The sequence below is a fragment of the Molothrus ater genome, chromosome Z, assembly GCF_012460135.2.
Source record: "Molothrus ater isolate BHLD 08-10-18 breed brown headed cowbird chromosome Z, BPBGC_Mater_1.1, whole genome shotgun sequence".
In the NCBI taxonomy this organism is placed as follows: Eukaryota; Metazoa; Chordata; class Aves; order Passeriformes; family Icteridae; genus Molothrus; species Molothrus ater.
The window spans coordinates 22,320,212-22,335,140 of NC_050511.2; the positions used below are offsets into that span (position 1 = coordinate 22,320,212).

Consider the following 14,929-nt stretch of genomic DNA (forward strand, 5'->3'; position numbering starts at 1 on the left):
GCTTTACCTAGTGCGCTGCCAATGTTATTTTCTTGTTTCCCTTGCGCGTAGGGGACCAGGCCACTGAGGGCAGCACCGCCCCGCCGCTACTCTGCGCAGGCGCAGGGCGCGCGGGGCGCGCGGGCCGCCGGGAGCCGCGCGTTTTGAAGGTGTTGTCGTGGCGGCGCCGAGTCGGGACTCGGACTCGGACTCGGACTCGGACTCGGACTCGGACTCGGCCCCGATGCCGGCCCCGGCCCCGATGCCGGCCCCGATGCCGGCCCCGATGCCGGCTCCATCCCTGGCCCCGGCCCCGGCCCCAACCCTGGCCCCGGCCCCGGCCCCAACCCTGGCCCCGGCCCCAACCCTGGCCCCGGCCCCGGCCCCAACCCTGGCCCCGGCCCCGGCCCCGGCCCCAACCCTGGCCCCGGCCCCAACCCTGGCCCCGGCCCCAACCCTGGCCCCGGCCCCAACCCCGGCCCCGGCTCCAACCCCGGCCCCGGCTCCAACCCGAGAGCTGGAGCCGACTCCGGCCCCGACCCCGGCCCCGGCTCCAACCCCGGCCCCGGCTCCAACCCGAGAGCTGGAGCCGACTCCGGCCCCGGCGTTGTCCCAGGGCAGCGGCAGAGGCTACGGCGACGTGGATGTCGGACCACTAACCACTCTGGTCCGGTTAGTGCCGGCGGGACGGGACGGGGAGCAGCCCCGGGGTGGGATGAAGGGATGCGCAGGCTCTGACCGTTGTCGCTTTACTCCCGCCGCAGCCTGAGGGACCGAATGAAGGGGCAGCTCATGGAGTGCAACACGGCTATCCTTGCCGGTAAGTATATCCCTCCTCACAGTGGGATGTTGCACTAACAAAGAATGGGATGTGGCATTTATATTTATATTTTAATATATAAAGATATATTTACATAGTTTGTTAATATTTTCTTTAATTATTTATTAAAAGTGTTCCTTATGATAATGATGGGGTTTTTTTTCCTGGCTGTACATTTTAACACATTTTCTAGGCAGCTTTTGAGACATATTTAAATGTTTGCAAAGATGCCATATAGCTGCTGCCCACTGCCCTCTCCTTCCTTTTCTGGGTTTGAACTTTAGGCTCCTCTGATATGTAGTGATGGTTTTCAGAAATTTGGTCACTGGGGCTGAAGTCTTGCCAAAAGTTTGCCAAAGTGTTTGGCAGCAATACTGATTTAAGGTGTTTCCATAACCTGTAGAGTCACGAGATGATTTGGGTTGGAAGGGACATTAAACACATCTGGTTCCTAACCCCCCACCATGCACAGCCACTTCCACATCTTACTCAGAGCCCTATTCAACCTGACAACCTGATCTTGAACACTCCCAGAGATGAGGCATCCACAGCTTCTCTGGGCAATCTCTCTACCAGTGCCTCATCACCCCACAGTACATCTAATTTAAACCTACCATCTTTCAAATACAAACTACATACCTTAGTAAAAAGTTCTTCTCCATCTCTCTTGTAAGCTCCATTCAGGGACTGTAAGGACTCAGCAAAGTCCCTGTGCTCCTTCTCCAAGCTGAACAACCACTCTCTCACCCTTTTCCTCACAGGAGAGGTGCTCCAGCCCTCTGATCATTGCCCTCCTCTGGATCTTCTCTAAGAGATCCATGTCCTTCTTATGCTGGGAATCCCAGGGCTGGATGCAGCACACCAATCTGCCAAGAGTTGAGTAGAGGGGCAGAGTCACCTCTCTTGACCAGCTGGACACATTTCTGATACAGCCCAGGGTGCAGTTGGGTACATGCTCTTCCACTGAACGATCCAGTGGCATACATAGAGCAATGGCAAGAACCAGCTCTAGCTTATCTAAAAAATGCTAAATTAATTATTTCTCTGATACAGCTCGTTGATAGCATAGCCTCATTAACAGTAAAATATAATAAAGCTTTGAGGTAGAAGTAAGAAATAACTTGTTCACACAAAAAAATGCTAATCCTTTATGCTCTATAGATTGTATTTAAAAGTCTCTGTTGTACTTGTTTTAGCAGCATTGTCTTTTGCAGGTCAGGAAAATTTCCTTAATCATGAAATTGAAGAAAACTTTAGCCAGAGGTATGTCACTGGATAACTTCAAAATTCTCTTCTAGTTATTCCTTCTTAGTGAATTGCTGGATTTACAATCAGTACATCAGAAAAGAATGGTGAAAATAATGGAAACTAAGAGGAATTGTGGGGAAGAAATGCTGTATTCATCCTCCCAATGTACTTCTGTATCTGATGTGGGTTTTAAATTTGCAGTCCTTTACATGATGGCTAGAATTCACTAATATAGTTCCACATGCTAAATTACTCCTGGCCCTAATGATTTGTAGCTCACATGAAAAATTCTTACATTAGATATGTAGAAAGCAAGTTAAAATGTGACTCTATTTTTAAACTCTGTTATCTTCACACTCAGATTGTCTAATTGCTTTTTGTCTTTCAGTGCCACACAAGATTTGGAAAGAGATGTAGAGGATGTAAAAGTCTCTTTTCAGAACAAGACCCTGGCCTTGCACAGGTAGAATTTCCTTCACCCTTTATTTGGAGCTTTTCTCTGTGTGTGTGCATACATAGATGCATAGATGCACATAGGTACAGGATATTAAAGTGATGTGGGAGACTGGGGAGATTTTAAGTACCATTGAACAATAGGAATGCAGATGGATATGCTGTAGAAAACAAAGCAAAAAAAAGCCCACCAAAACATAAAACTTAAAGGTTGAAATGTGTACACCCATAAGCTCCTTTACAGTTGGGAAAGAGTGACTGTACAGATCAGTAAGCATATTTCTTGGCAGTATTTTCCAAATGCCTATGAGAAGATGGAAGTTAATAATGTTAGGCATGTGTTTCATGGCTGTTTATTTGAATTCACACTTTTGCCCAGCTTCCTTTCTGCAGACTCTGGGATTAATGGTGTCCAAATATGTTGGTCAAGAGAAAAAGGAGTTGTCATTCTCACAAATAATCATTGATGTATCTTTCCTGTCCTGAGAGTTAAGCCCCATTATTTAAGAAGTGTGGTATTTAAAAGGTACTGAGTATTTTGTTTATATAATTCCAATGTGAAAGTGGATGAAAGTGGAATCCTGGAAATTATGTTCTTATATTAGTTATTTAAATCTGCTTCTCTCTGTTTCCTGCTTTTCTCAGTTTCTTATGAGTTCTCATCAGTCATATGCTATTTCTTGCAATATGCAGGACCCAAATTATGGATGCCCTGAAAAACAAATTGAAACGAGATGATGAGGACTCACGGTAAGGTCTTCTTAGGAGTCAGGCAGCTAGAAAGCAATGGACTTTGCACAGTTTATTGTGTCACATTTCTAGATTATTTCATTTTACCTCTTGTGAAAGCAAGCTTCCTTTTTCTAGATTTGACAGAATGATATAGTGTCTACCTTCTCGCTAGAATCAGCATGATCAAACTTCATACACCCATGGTAGATTTGCAGTTGGGCTTTGAATTTACCCACCTTTGATTACAGAGATCATAACTCTTGATTCACTAGTAAGAACTGCTCATAGCCAAGAGAGCTTTTTGTCTTTAGTTCCTAAATTACCTGCATTTATGATAGCCGAGCACATTACAGGCTTGTAACAGGGCCTTGCTTCTGCTTTGCTGCCTTTATTAATTAACTATGTAGGAGCAAAATGTCTTTGAAATAGAACTGAAAGCTTGAACATTTTTCAAAGTAGCTTTTTGTTGCCTGCCCATTATTATCAGGTGGATGCATATGAAGTGTAATATGAGAAATTTAATTTCTGTCAGAAATACCAGTAAGAGATTGCAAGATTGCATCTCCTTGAATTAGGAGCTTTAATTCATAGCCATTTCCAGATGGCTAGGCTTTCTTGATGCCATCCAAACTCTGTGATGTAAAATGTTGGGCAGACTTAAATGAAATCTTAAGAGAAATTGAGAGGGAAGTAACGGAACTCTTTGGCCTGTACAGTGACACTGAATATATTAACTGTAAAAAGAAGGGATATTGTAAGTGTAAGTGCAAAAAGAAGTGACACTTATTACTAATTTGCTATTAGGAGAAATCAGAAATTCTTTACTTAAACTAAATAAAGTTGATTTAAACATTTATGATACTGACTTATATTAGTGGTCTTAAGCTATGCAATTGTTTCCTTCCTTAGTCTGATCCTGGAAACAATGAAACACATAGTATTGCTCAGCCGGACAATAATTGACTATCAGCAGGTGAGTGGCAGTTGTAGCTTCTGTTACTGTTGTGCAGGTAAACCAACCTCAGTATGGGCAGGAGTGCACTTTGAAAGCAGCATGACTGCGCAAGTCATTCAAAGCTAAATATGTGGCAACATGGGTGCAGTTCCTACTGCTGTCAAAATTAAGGATTACTTCAAGTGATCATGTAAGTAAGTCTGGTTTAGAGTTATCCTTACCTGTTTTTGGGGATTGAGTTAGCATCTTTCAGTATTTTTGAAGACAAGAGTCTGGAAAATACTTTTTTTTTTCTTTCAGCAAGTACATCAGAAGGAACAGCAGCTGATTGACATTAAAAGGGAAAGACTCTGTAAGTGTGTTACCTGTATTGGCTTTGGTTTGTATTTTAATGTAGAGTTCATATAGTTCATATTTTAAAGTTATTCTTGTAGCAATATTAATTTACATGGGAAGCGGCAAAACTCAACACAGTTCTAAAACTTGTTAAAAGAATAGAAAGTACTGTAGAAATGAGCTGGTGTGTTCCCTACTTGTGAGACTGACACATTAGTGTGAGAGATGCAAGACAATACTCAAAAACAACGTGGCAGCATTTTATTATTTCAGGTAAGCTCCTCAGAAGGTTACACATTGTTTAGTCATTTAAATCAGCCCTACAGCACCTAAAAGATACTTTTTTGTCCTACGGCACATTTATGAGGTATTTGCAGAATAGAGAGGGAATTTGCTTAGAAAGAAGTATATATATATTGGTTTTCAGTAGTCTTGTTAGAGTGGGTCAAATTTAGACGTGACATCAATATTCAGAACTTCATATGGTAAATGTGTTCTTTGAATGTTCTTTCTTTCGTGACCAGGTTTGCCACCAATTCTAACAGCTATTGTTTGATTCACATGCAGGGAGTTGTGTATATGTAGACAGTAATGAACAAAAACTGTTCACATGGGGAAAATGAACATACTGATATCTCTGCAGATAAAGGAAGGAATGCCCTGCCAGCATTCTTTCAACACATGAACTGCCCCTAAGCACTTTTAATCAGTCTAGTTTTTAACCTGGTTTCCTATAAAAATAGTAATATTTGCTGGTCATGTACATATTCTCCTTGTATGACTTTGGAATTTGGTTTCAGTGAAATCTGAAAAAGGAGGAAGGGTCTTCAAAAAGTATAAAAAAGACCTATAAAAGTTGTGGCACTCAAAAACAGGGTATAGGACAGAGATGCAAATTACTCCCTGTGTGAGGGAAATGCAGGCAGCATACAATGTACTTTCTGTTTTGCAGTTGGCCAGGGAACCAATTGATGTAGTTTGATAACCAAGTAGCCACAGCATGTGTTGCTTCTTTCATAAAAGAAATATATGGAGGAATATATGAGGAAAGGAGTGGAGTGTGAAATAAGGATTATGCACTGGAAGTGCTTTAGGTGGCTCTGAGGAAAAGAGTATCTTCAATTCTACTGTACACGTAACTACTTAATGCTTAATTTTCCTAATAATGTAACAGCACTGAAAAAATATGGAGGAGAGAAACTACAGCAAATTAATACCATGATGAAAAGGCAAAAGGAGAAACAAGCCCATGTGAATGTATCTGAAACAGAGAAGATGCTTCATAAATTAGAAAAAGAAAGACAGATGACTGCAATAATTCAAAATGTGTTCCAGGTAATGTTGTGTGGCTTTTAGAACCAAGTTTACAATTTTTGATTACACTCAAGATAATATACTGTATGGCAAATATAACTTAGAAAACAATTTTGTGTTGTTAAAACCTTTAAGTTTAACAGTGGAAGAACTGTGTATAGAAGGAAGACTTCTGCTTTAAAGGCTAAGAGAATGAAATTGTCACAAGCATCTTTGCATTATTTTTTTGCAGAGTTTAGAGACAGTCTTACATCTCAAATTCAGAACGAGAAATTTAACATTGTACTGGCATTTAGATTAGAGTCTAAAACTATCTCTTGGCTTTGTATTCCTGTGAAATTTTCTCAGCCCTAAGTAGAGCAAATCCTCTTTGGTTAAATTTAAATTCTCCTTTTCAATCCAGAGTGGCAGGGTGAGAATGTTAACTGTTATTTTTGTTGAGGCAAACTTTATTTCATATTGTTAAAAATGTTCTCTAGGTTTCTGTGTTTAACATAGAGGTGGTAAGCAAGGACCTCTAGAAAATAAAAAAGCATGGATTTGGGGTTTTTTTGCCTGTGTATCAACAACAGGATCTAAAGTAATACTTCCCTTTCTCCTTTTCCCCTCCATCCTGCCTACTTCAAACACTTGTGAAATTCAAGGGCTTTCAAATTAAAATTATAAAGCCGACTTTCTTTAAGATATTTTACTAGGAATTGTCCTTTTCAAGGGTTTGTTTTAACCTGTAAATCTTCCTCATTTACAGAACGTCATAATTGGAAGCAGAGTTAACTGGGCAGAAGATCCATCTTTAAAGGAAGTTGTTCTACGGCTTGAAAAAAATGTGCATTTTCAGTGAGTCAGGAGATGTGGTGCTTATTTTATACATTGTGTGCATTTTAACTAAACTTGATAAATTTTATGTATCTTAAATTTTAAAATTTGACCTTTCTGGAAGATGTTGTTCTCTCCAGAGAAATAGAATGTGTCAAAGCGGGTAGTAGAGCGGATGAAATGAAACTAGCTGAAGACTCATTTCTCAAGCTGTCCTGTCTCAAGCACTTATTTTCCTCTGAGAGGCAGCAAGAACACAAGAAAAGTTTCAAGGTTTCATGTAGAAGTGGACTTAAACTGAGGATTTGCTGTACCCCGTCCCTGGGGACCAGCAGCCATAGAGCTCAAGCAGGGTGCACAGTCCTGCTCAATCCCAGTCAAAAGCTCAGTCAGGAAAATTTATTAGCAAGTCTGGAGTAGGGATTATTTTTGGTTTTAAGGCAAATGTATAATTTTAAACACCAGAAATTTTTGCTCCTGTTAGCACTGACTCTTGTCTGCAGAGGTGACTTCATACATGTCGACTGTGCAGCTAAGCAATGTTTTAATTGTATGTCTTCACTAGCATTTGCGCTTTTTTTACTTGGTCTTTGTTTGATGTTTGAAGGAAATTGACTCCTGGGGTTTAGCGCAGTTTCGGAACGTGTAGTGTCCCTTGTTATCTTGGTGTGTAGCTTCACTTTTAACTTGGTGAGTGATCACCAGCTGTTTTTTGTAGGTGGATGCCTTGATCTAATAATAAAAATAAAACGTTGATTTTCCTGAAAATGTTTTGCTTGGTTTGGAGTTTTTTTTAACTCACGGTAAAGCGGCTGCTTTGGCATGCCTGGCCTCTGCCGCGGCCCCGCCCACAGGCAGGCCCCGCCCATAGACAGGCCCCGCCCATGCTGGCGTTGGTGGCTGTGGGCGGGGCCCCGAGCTGCCCCTCAGGCTCCTCACCATGGGCAGCAAGATGGCGGCCGCTACCAGGGCGGTGCAGGTAAGGGCGGCCCCGGGACGGCGTGTCTGAGACAGCCGGAGCCCTGGCTCGGGCGGCGGGGCTCGGTTCTGCTGCCGCCGCCGAGCAGCAGGTCCAGGCGGCCGCAGCTTGAGGAGACGCCGCCGGGGCGGCCGATGTCCTTGGGGAGAGCTGTGCAGCCGCGCGCACACGGTGTCGCAGGTGCCGGACGCTGTGATAGCAGCGGGTGCGGAGCTGGCTGGCAGCTCCTTCCTAAGATGGGCCTCCGCAAGGTGAAAGTGCTTTGTACAGGCAGAGCACAGCTCGCAAATCCGTGTGCTAAAGCACTGTGGAACCACGGCATGGTTTGGATCGGAAGGGACCTTAAAGGTCACCTAGTTACAGCACCCCCCCGCCGTGGGCAGGGACACCTTTATTAGACCAGGTTGCTCAGCGATCCGTCCAACCTGGTCTTAGGCACTTCCAGGGATGGGACAGCCACAGATGCTGTGGGTATCTTGTGCCAGTGCTTCAGCACCCTCAAAATAAAGAATTTCTTCCTAATCTTCCTAATCTTTTTAATCCAAACCTGCCCTTTGGGTTGTAAGGTCTCCCCAGTGCATTCTTCAGGCTGAACAACCCCAGCTCTCAGCCTGTCCTCACAGGAGAGGTGCTTCAGCCCTCTGAAGATCTTAACGGCCCTGCTCTGGACTCACTCCAGACCATGGTTTTTTGTTTTATTTTTTGCTTTGGGGACCCCAGAGCTGGACACAGCACTCTGGATGGGTTCTCACCAGAGGAGATTGCATTGTGATTGCATTTATGCAATAGCAGTAGCTGTTTCTGCACACACAGACTGATAAGAAAAGGAAGACAAAGCCTGTACCTGCTCTGGACCTCAGGGTGCAGGACTACTTTTTAAAGTAGACTTCTTCCTGGGGTAAACTTAGGACTTCAAGAAGCAGTAAGTGTATCAGAGTAGTGGTGCAGAGAGCCGCTGTTTAGAGTGGTTGGTTGATACATTTTATTATTCACGGTAACCTGTGTCTGTTTCTCCCACTACCTGGTCTCTTTCTAGGTAGTCAAGCCACACACTCCATTAATAAAGTTCCCAGACAGAAAAAGTGGTCCCAGACCTAAAAGTAAGTATTTTGGGTATGGATACAGCTTGCGCCACGTTTCTTTACATGGACTGTTCTATTTAAGAACCAGGACCCAATTTCTCTCTTTCAGCTATACAGCTGAACTGAGTTGGAGTGAGGTTTTTGAAACATGCTTGGTTTAGTTTGAAGGCAACTCTTGAACTTTCTCCACAACTTCTTTTCTGTGCAGCTGTGTGTAGACACATAATGCATGCCGATCTATATTTTTTTTGTCAAGAAAGATTCACAAGGATTCCCAGTGTTTGTGTTCTACTTTATATAAAGTCACATTTTCCCAAATATTAATATTTACTGAAGTTACTGTGCCCAAGTCAGTTTGAAGCAGCTTTAGTTATTCAGTGATATTTGCATAAATGATGGTGCATTTTCCTCATTTTTTCTTAGTTGAAGTGTGTGATGTATTTCTGCTGTTTTTTCAAAACATGATTATAGCTGAGAGATCCAGCCCTCTGTACATTTTAAGAAGTATTTTCTTGTGTTACTAACTAATGCTAAGGGAAAAAAATATTTCATTGCAATCTTTGACATTAACTTTTTTACCTGTGTTGATATTTATGGTATTCCTAATACTATTATATTTAAACAACAAATTTAGATAAGCAATATGTTGATTTAGAAGTCCTTTTGGGTCAAAAAGCATCTGAAAGAAAAGTAGAAGTTGTCTTTAAAAGCTCTGTTACATTATTCTCACTTCTTTTGATATTATACTATGCCTAGTTATTTCTCACAGGATTATCAAGCCCACAGTTTAGCTTTAAGTTTAGTTTAACATTTGAAAGCCTCCACAGTGCATATAAATGCCTCTTCTGACTTGTCTGTGAACTCTTCAGGAACTATTTTCTACAATAACTTTCTGTAAAAATTCTGCACATTTTGCACAGTTCAGCCAAATGCACCACCTCTCATGCCAGTGAACTACTTTCTCAAAAGCTTGAAAATGTGTTTCTGACCTCTTGTTTATCTCTGTGTCAGAAGATTCTTGTGACTGTATCTTTTAAGTATGTTAGACTTTTCTACCTTCATCAGGATCTGTCATCTTGTTAGTAAACTGCAACCTACTTTGTCTTGCTTGAATGCTGTAGCAAAATCTGCATTTAATTGTACCAGATTGTTGCTCCTACATCGCTTAATGGCTCCTCAGAGCAACTAGGGATGTGAAAGGCCAGCCAAATTCCAGTGGGCCTATTAATGCTGCAACATTATGGTCTCAAACAGGGAAGGGAGAGATGTAGTAGACACTGTAATAGAAATAAAGTAGTTCTATTACAGTAAAATTTCTGATTACTGCAGTTCTCATGTTTTTAATTCACTAATGAGTCTACTCCAACTACACTTCAGACTGAAACATTCAGTAGAGGAAAATCCTTGACAAATCTCTAGACTTTTGTGGTCAGTGAAACAAACTTGGAGAAACTGCTTTTTTTTTTCCTTTTTTTCTTGCCTTTTTCCCCCCTTTTCTTTCTCTCTTTTTTTTTTTTTTTTTTGTATGTAAGGTGTATTATTTTTTGAAACAAAAATACTTTGCCCCCTGTTCACAATAAATACGCTGTTCCTGATGGGCTCACTTCTGCCTCGCTCTATTTGGGATCCTCCGTTATTTCTGACACCTTGGGACTTTCAGACCCAGTCTTATGACTGAGAGCTTCTTAATGCCTCTCAATGGTAGTTTCATCACAGTGCTGCAGGTGTTTGATTGTTTGTCCCAATCCTGCAACTGCATCAGTGCTGCAGGTGTTTGATTGTTTGTCCCAATCCTGCAACTGCATCAGTGCTGCAGGTGTTTGATTGTTTGTCCCAATCCTGCAACTGCAGCAGACTCATTAAGGCTAAAACTGGCTCTCTCTCCTTTGTGGTCATTGGTCTTGCTGGAGCCAGGAAGGGCAAAGGCAGTGAAAACTGTGCTGTTGTAGCTGCTCATATGCTTTTGTACATGCCGTTTTCATGCTGCTTATTTTATAGTTATATAGAGCTTCTGTCCAGCTGTTAGATGTTGCACTTGTCTTGCTCAATTTTCTGGAGCATTGGGAAGGACTTTTGTGGAAGCATTCAGCTTTGTCAGGTCTCGTATCACAGAATGACTAGAAGGTTGGAAGAGAACTCCAAGATCATCGAGTCCAACCCATGCCCTGACACCTCAGCTAAATGATGGCAGCGAGTGCCAACTCCAGTCTTTTCTTCAACACATCCAGGGATGGTGACTGCACCACCTCCCCAGGCAGACCACTCCAGTACTTTATCACTCCTTAAGTGAAAAACTTTTTCCTGATATCCAACCTGTATTTCTCTTGATGCAGCTTAAGACTGTGTCCTCTGATTCTGTCAGATTTTGCCTGGACAAAGAGACTAACCTCCACCTGACTACAGCCACCTTTCAGGGAGTTGCAGAGAGTGATAAGGTCACCCCTGAGTCTCCTTTTCTCCAGGCTAAACACCCTCAGCTCCCTCAGTCGTTCCTCACAGGATTTGTGTTCCAAGCCCCTCACCAGCCTTGTTGCCTCCTCTGGACCTGCTCAGGTGTCTCAAGGTCCTTCCCAAACTGAGGGGCCAGAACTGGACACAGCACTCAGGGTGCTGCCTCACCAGTGCCAAGTACAGGGAAGGGTGACCTCCCTGCTCCTGCTGGCCACACTGTTCCTGACACAGGCCAGGATGCCACTGGCCTGTATGGCCACCAGGGCACACTGCTGGCTCATGTTCAGCCGGCTGTTGAGCAGTACCCCCAGGTCCCTTTCTGCCTGGGCACTGTCCAGCCACACCATCCCCAGCCTGTAACGTTACTGGGGGTTATTGTGGCCAAAATGCAGGACTTGACAAGTGGACTTGTTAAACCTCATCCTGTTGGACTCTGCCCACCCATTCAATCATTCCAGGTCTCTCTGCAGAGCCCTCCAACCTTCCAATAGATCAACACATGATCCCACCTCAGTGTCATCTGCAAATTCACTAATGAAAGCCTCAATCCCCTCATCCATGTCATCAATAAAGATATTGAAGAGGAATGGCCCCAGCCCAGACCCCTGAGGGACACCCCAGTGAGCAGCCCCCAGCTGGATGTGGCACCATTCACCTCCACCCTCTGGGCCCGGCCATCCAGCCAGTTCCTAACCCAGCACAGAGTGCTCCTGTCCAAGCCGTGGGCTGCAGCTTTTCCAGGAGTGTGCTGTGGGAGACAGTGCCAAGGCCTTGCTGAAGTCCAGGTACGCAACATCCACAGCCTTTCCTGCATCCACCAGGCAGTCACCTGGTCATAAAAGGAGTTCAGGTTGGTCAAACACAACCTACCCTTCCTAAACCCATGCTGGCTGGGTCTGACACTCTGGCCATCCTGTGAGTGCTGTGTGCTGACACTCAGTATAAACTGTTCCATAACCTTACCTGGTACAATCTGGCTAACTGGCCTATAATTGCCAGGATCCTCCTTCCTCATTCACCCTTTTTATGAATGGGCATCACACCGGCCAGCTTCCAGTCCTCTGGAACCTCACCAGTGAGCCAGGACTACTGGTAAATGATCGAGAGCAGCTTTGCAAGCTCATCTGCCAGTTCCCTCATCACCTGGGATGGATCCTATCCCATATATAGGACTGAGTCCTGAAATGAACATATTGCTATGATCTCTGTCCTGCCTAGTGGGGCAATTGCATATTTCCATTGTAAAATCAGCTATGGTGGGACAGACCTAAGGTTTGGAACACTGACTGTGACGTTGCCCTTTTGTCATCTCTTCTATCTGCACAATCAAGGCAACTTTTCTGATATGAATTCCTGAAGCTTAGCTCCTGATCCTCACCTGTGAAGAACTTCATGCACTCCTCAGTCTTTACATTTCATTAACATTGATTGCTGATGCCTGATACTTGGTGGTCATTCTGCACATCATTAACAAAATGTGATAGGATGCCATTTTGTAATATTAAAAATGGGTGCAGCACTGCATTGCATGTTGCGGCCTGTTGTGGCTGTGAGCTTTATCTTTCTGTAAGCCTCTAGATCTTTTTCACTTATCTGTCTTTTCAGTTGCAGTAAACAAAAAGCATCATCTCAATTATCTTCTACATAATTGCCCACACACAAACATTTACATAACTTTATGCTTTTTTTCCAAGTACAGCTTCCCAGTGAAAAGCCATTGTTAGGGTGTATGTTGATAAATCTTTCATTTCTTTCAAATAAATCTTTCATTTCTTTCAAATCTTTCCACATCAGCCTTTCTGCCATTCATACTACTGTCAGCATTTTTAGAGTCTGCACTTGATACATTTAACAACAATAAAAACAGGTTGTGAGAAGTAGAGTGATAAATTCTTTTAGGTGTTTGTTGTAGTGAATAAGATTTTCAGGCAATGGTACATTTTATTGGCTGCTTATTAATTTTACAGTCTAGTAATATTTCTGTAAATTGTTTTGAAATCTGGGTTTCAGTACAGGAGTCTCTACAAGCAAGTATGCCATCTCTCCTTGCTTCAAAAGCACAGGAATCTGTAGGAGGCACATCATCGGCCTTTCAAAATATTTCACCTGTTAGTAGAGTACAAGGCACACCAGACACTTCTGAATTAACAAGAAGTTTACCTCAGAAATACAGAAGGAAACAAATGTCAGATGAAGAGATTGAGTATATTCAAGTAAGTTTTCTTCTTTAATTTCTACATCTTCTGGTATGATATTATATAGTAATTCTTTATAAGAGTGTGCCCTGGGCTTCCATGGTTTTCATATGCAGTACCCAACGTACCAATTCTTAATACAGAAGGTACCAAATCTCACTGCATAGTAGCTTGTGGTACCGCTGAGTAGAGAGATTTGGACTTAGAACAGATATGCAGGTAAGCTGGTGATAGTCATAGCCTGCATTAATTGGCACCACTACCTATTTTATAACAGCTGTTTAATGTGTAATTTGACTTTGCTGAGCAGGATCACAGAAGTTCTTAGACCCTAAAAGGCTATTACCAGGTGATCAAAGTACAAAATATTTCTCAAATTAGTTTTATAAGTTATTTATTAGTAAATTAACTCTTGTATTTCTAGTAGTGGAAACATTTTATTAAACTTGATACAAGTATTTTCTGCAATACTTGTAAATATGGCATTGTACATAAAAGGCAAGAAAAACCTGCTTCTATTCTGCAACAATTCTCAGTTGTAAAAACTGATGGTTGAAAAGGGAGAATGCACAAAATTTGAAGAATTTGTGAGGTGATGGTGAGTTTGAAATTAAAAGATGCTTGCAAAGTTTTGTTAAACGGTAAGGACATAAATAGCATAGCCATGTTAGTAGAGGAAATCTAGAAATCTTCATGTATGCAAGTAGGCTGCATCTATACAGTAGAAGTAAAATCAGTTATTTCCCACAGTAATACACTTTTTGACTTTTTGCATGTTTGTTTAGCAGTGAGGTAAGTTGTAAAATAATTTTGTTGGGAAAATAATTAACTGAATGCCTTTCTGATTTCTCATTAAGATTGTAATGACTCTGCTTGGCTTTGTTTTTACTTTGCACTTCGGAATGTAGGCAGTGAAAGTTATTTTAAAACTTGTGTCTGTTAGCATTGTGTTTGTCAGACCTTTTGCAGCTTAAGAGTCAGGTTTCTTCAGAGAAAGAGCCATGGAAGCAGCTGTAACTGTAGGTAGCATGTGTTGATTTTTTTGTACTTTCCCTTGAAAAAAATGTAGCCATGACTGGTGGATGCTGATATCCACGCTATCTGTTCTTATACAGGTCAATATTTAAATCAGAAATTAAAACTAGAACTGTGTCTCTTAGTCTATCACAGTGTAAAAGATAATTTGATCTCAGTTTTAAGTTCTATTAGTGGAATATATTTAACTGTATGCTTTTCTTTTACAGCGTGGAGGTCCAGAATAAATGTAAAGATAGTTTCTTGGCTACTGTTGAAGAATGAGGTATTATATTCACAATAAAGGCGTTAAATTAAAATGCCTTAATAATAAAAATTATTGTATACTAATAGCTTTAATAAAATCCCATATGATGGGTGAGAAGATTGACACAACACACAAGATACTGATTTGTTTGTGACTGAGAAGGATTTTATGTTGATGGCTAATAGCAATTGAATATATATGATGTCTGCACCATTAAAATATTTTTCTAATTAGCCATTTGAAAAGTCAACAATCTAACAGAGTCATTTTATTTTTCCACTGGTTGA

At 41.9% G+C, this 14,929-nt stretch overlaps 2 protein-coding genes across 2 annotated transcripts; both read left to right on the forward strand.

Annotated features, from left to right (window-relative positions):
* Nucleotides 1–215: 215 nt before the first annotated feature.
* Nucleotides 216–7,421, forward strand: CENPH (centromere protein H). The gene is made up of 9 exons (XM_036403339.2): nt 216–651; nt 744–799; nt 2,014–2,062; nt 2,436–2,510; nt 3,194–3,250; nt 4,142–4,205; nt 4,488–4,539; nt 5,698–5,858; nt 6,586–7,421. Exons 1-9 carry the CDS (start codon nt 224–226, stop codon nt 6,676–6,678), a joined length of 1,035 nt encoding a protein of 344 aa, XP_036259232.2. The 5' UTR covers nt 216–223; the 3' UTR covers nt 6,679–7,421.
* Nucleotides 7,422–7,550: 129 nt separating this feature from the next.
* On the forward strand, nt 7,551–14,875 carry MRPS36 (mitochondrial ribosomal protein S36). Its single transcript, XM_036403799.2, has 4 exons — nt 7,551–7,632; nt 8,669–8,732; nt 13,176–13,378; nt 14,605–14,875. The coding sequence occupies exons 1-4, from the start codon at nt 7,594–7,596 to the stop codon at nt 14,620–14,622; spliced, it is 324 nt and encodes a 107-aa protein (XP_036259692.1). The 5' UTR covers nt 7,551–7,593; the 3' UTR covers nt 14,623–14,875.
* The last annotated feature ends 54 nt before the right edge of the window (nt 14,876–14,929 follow it).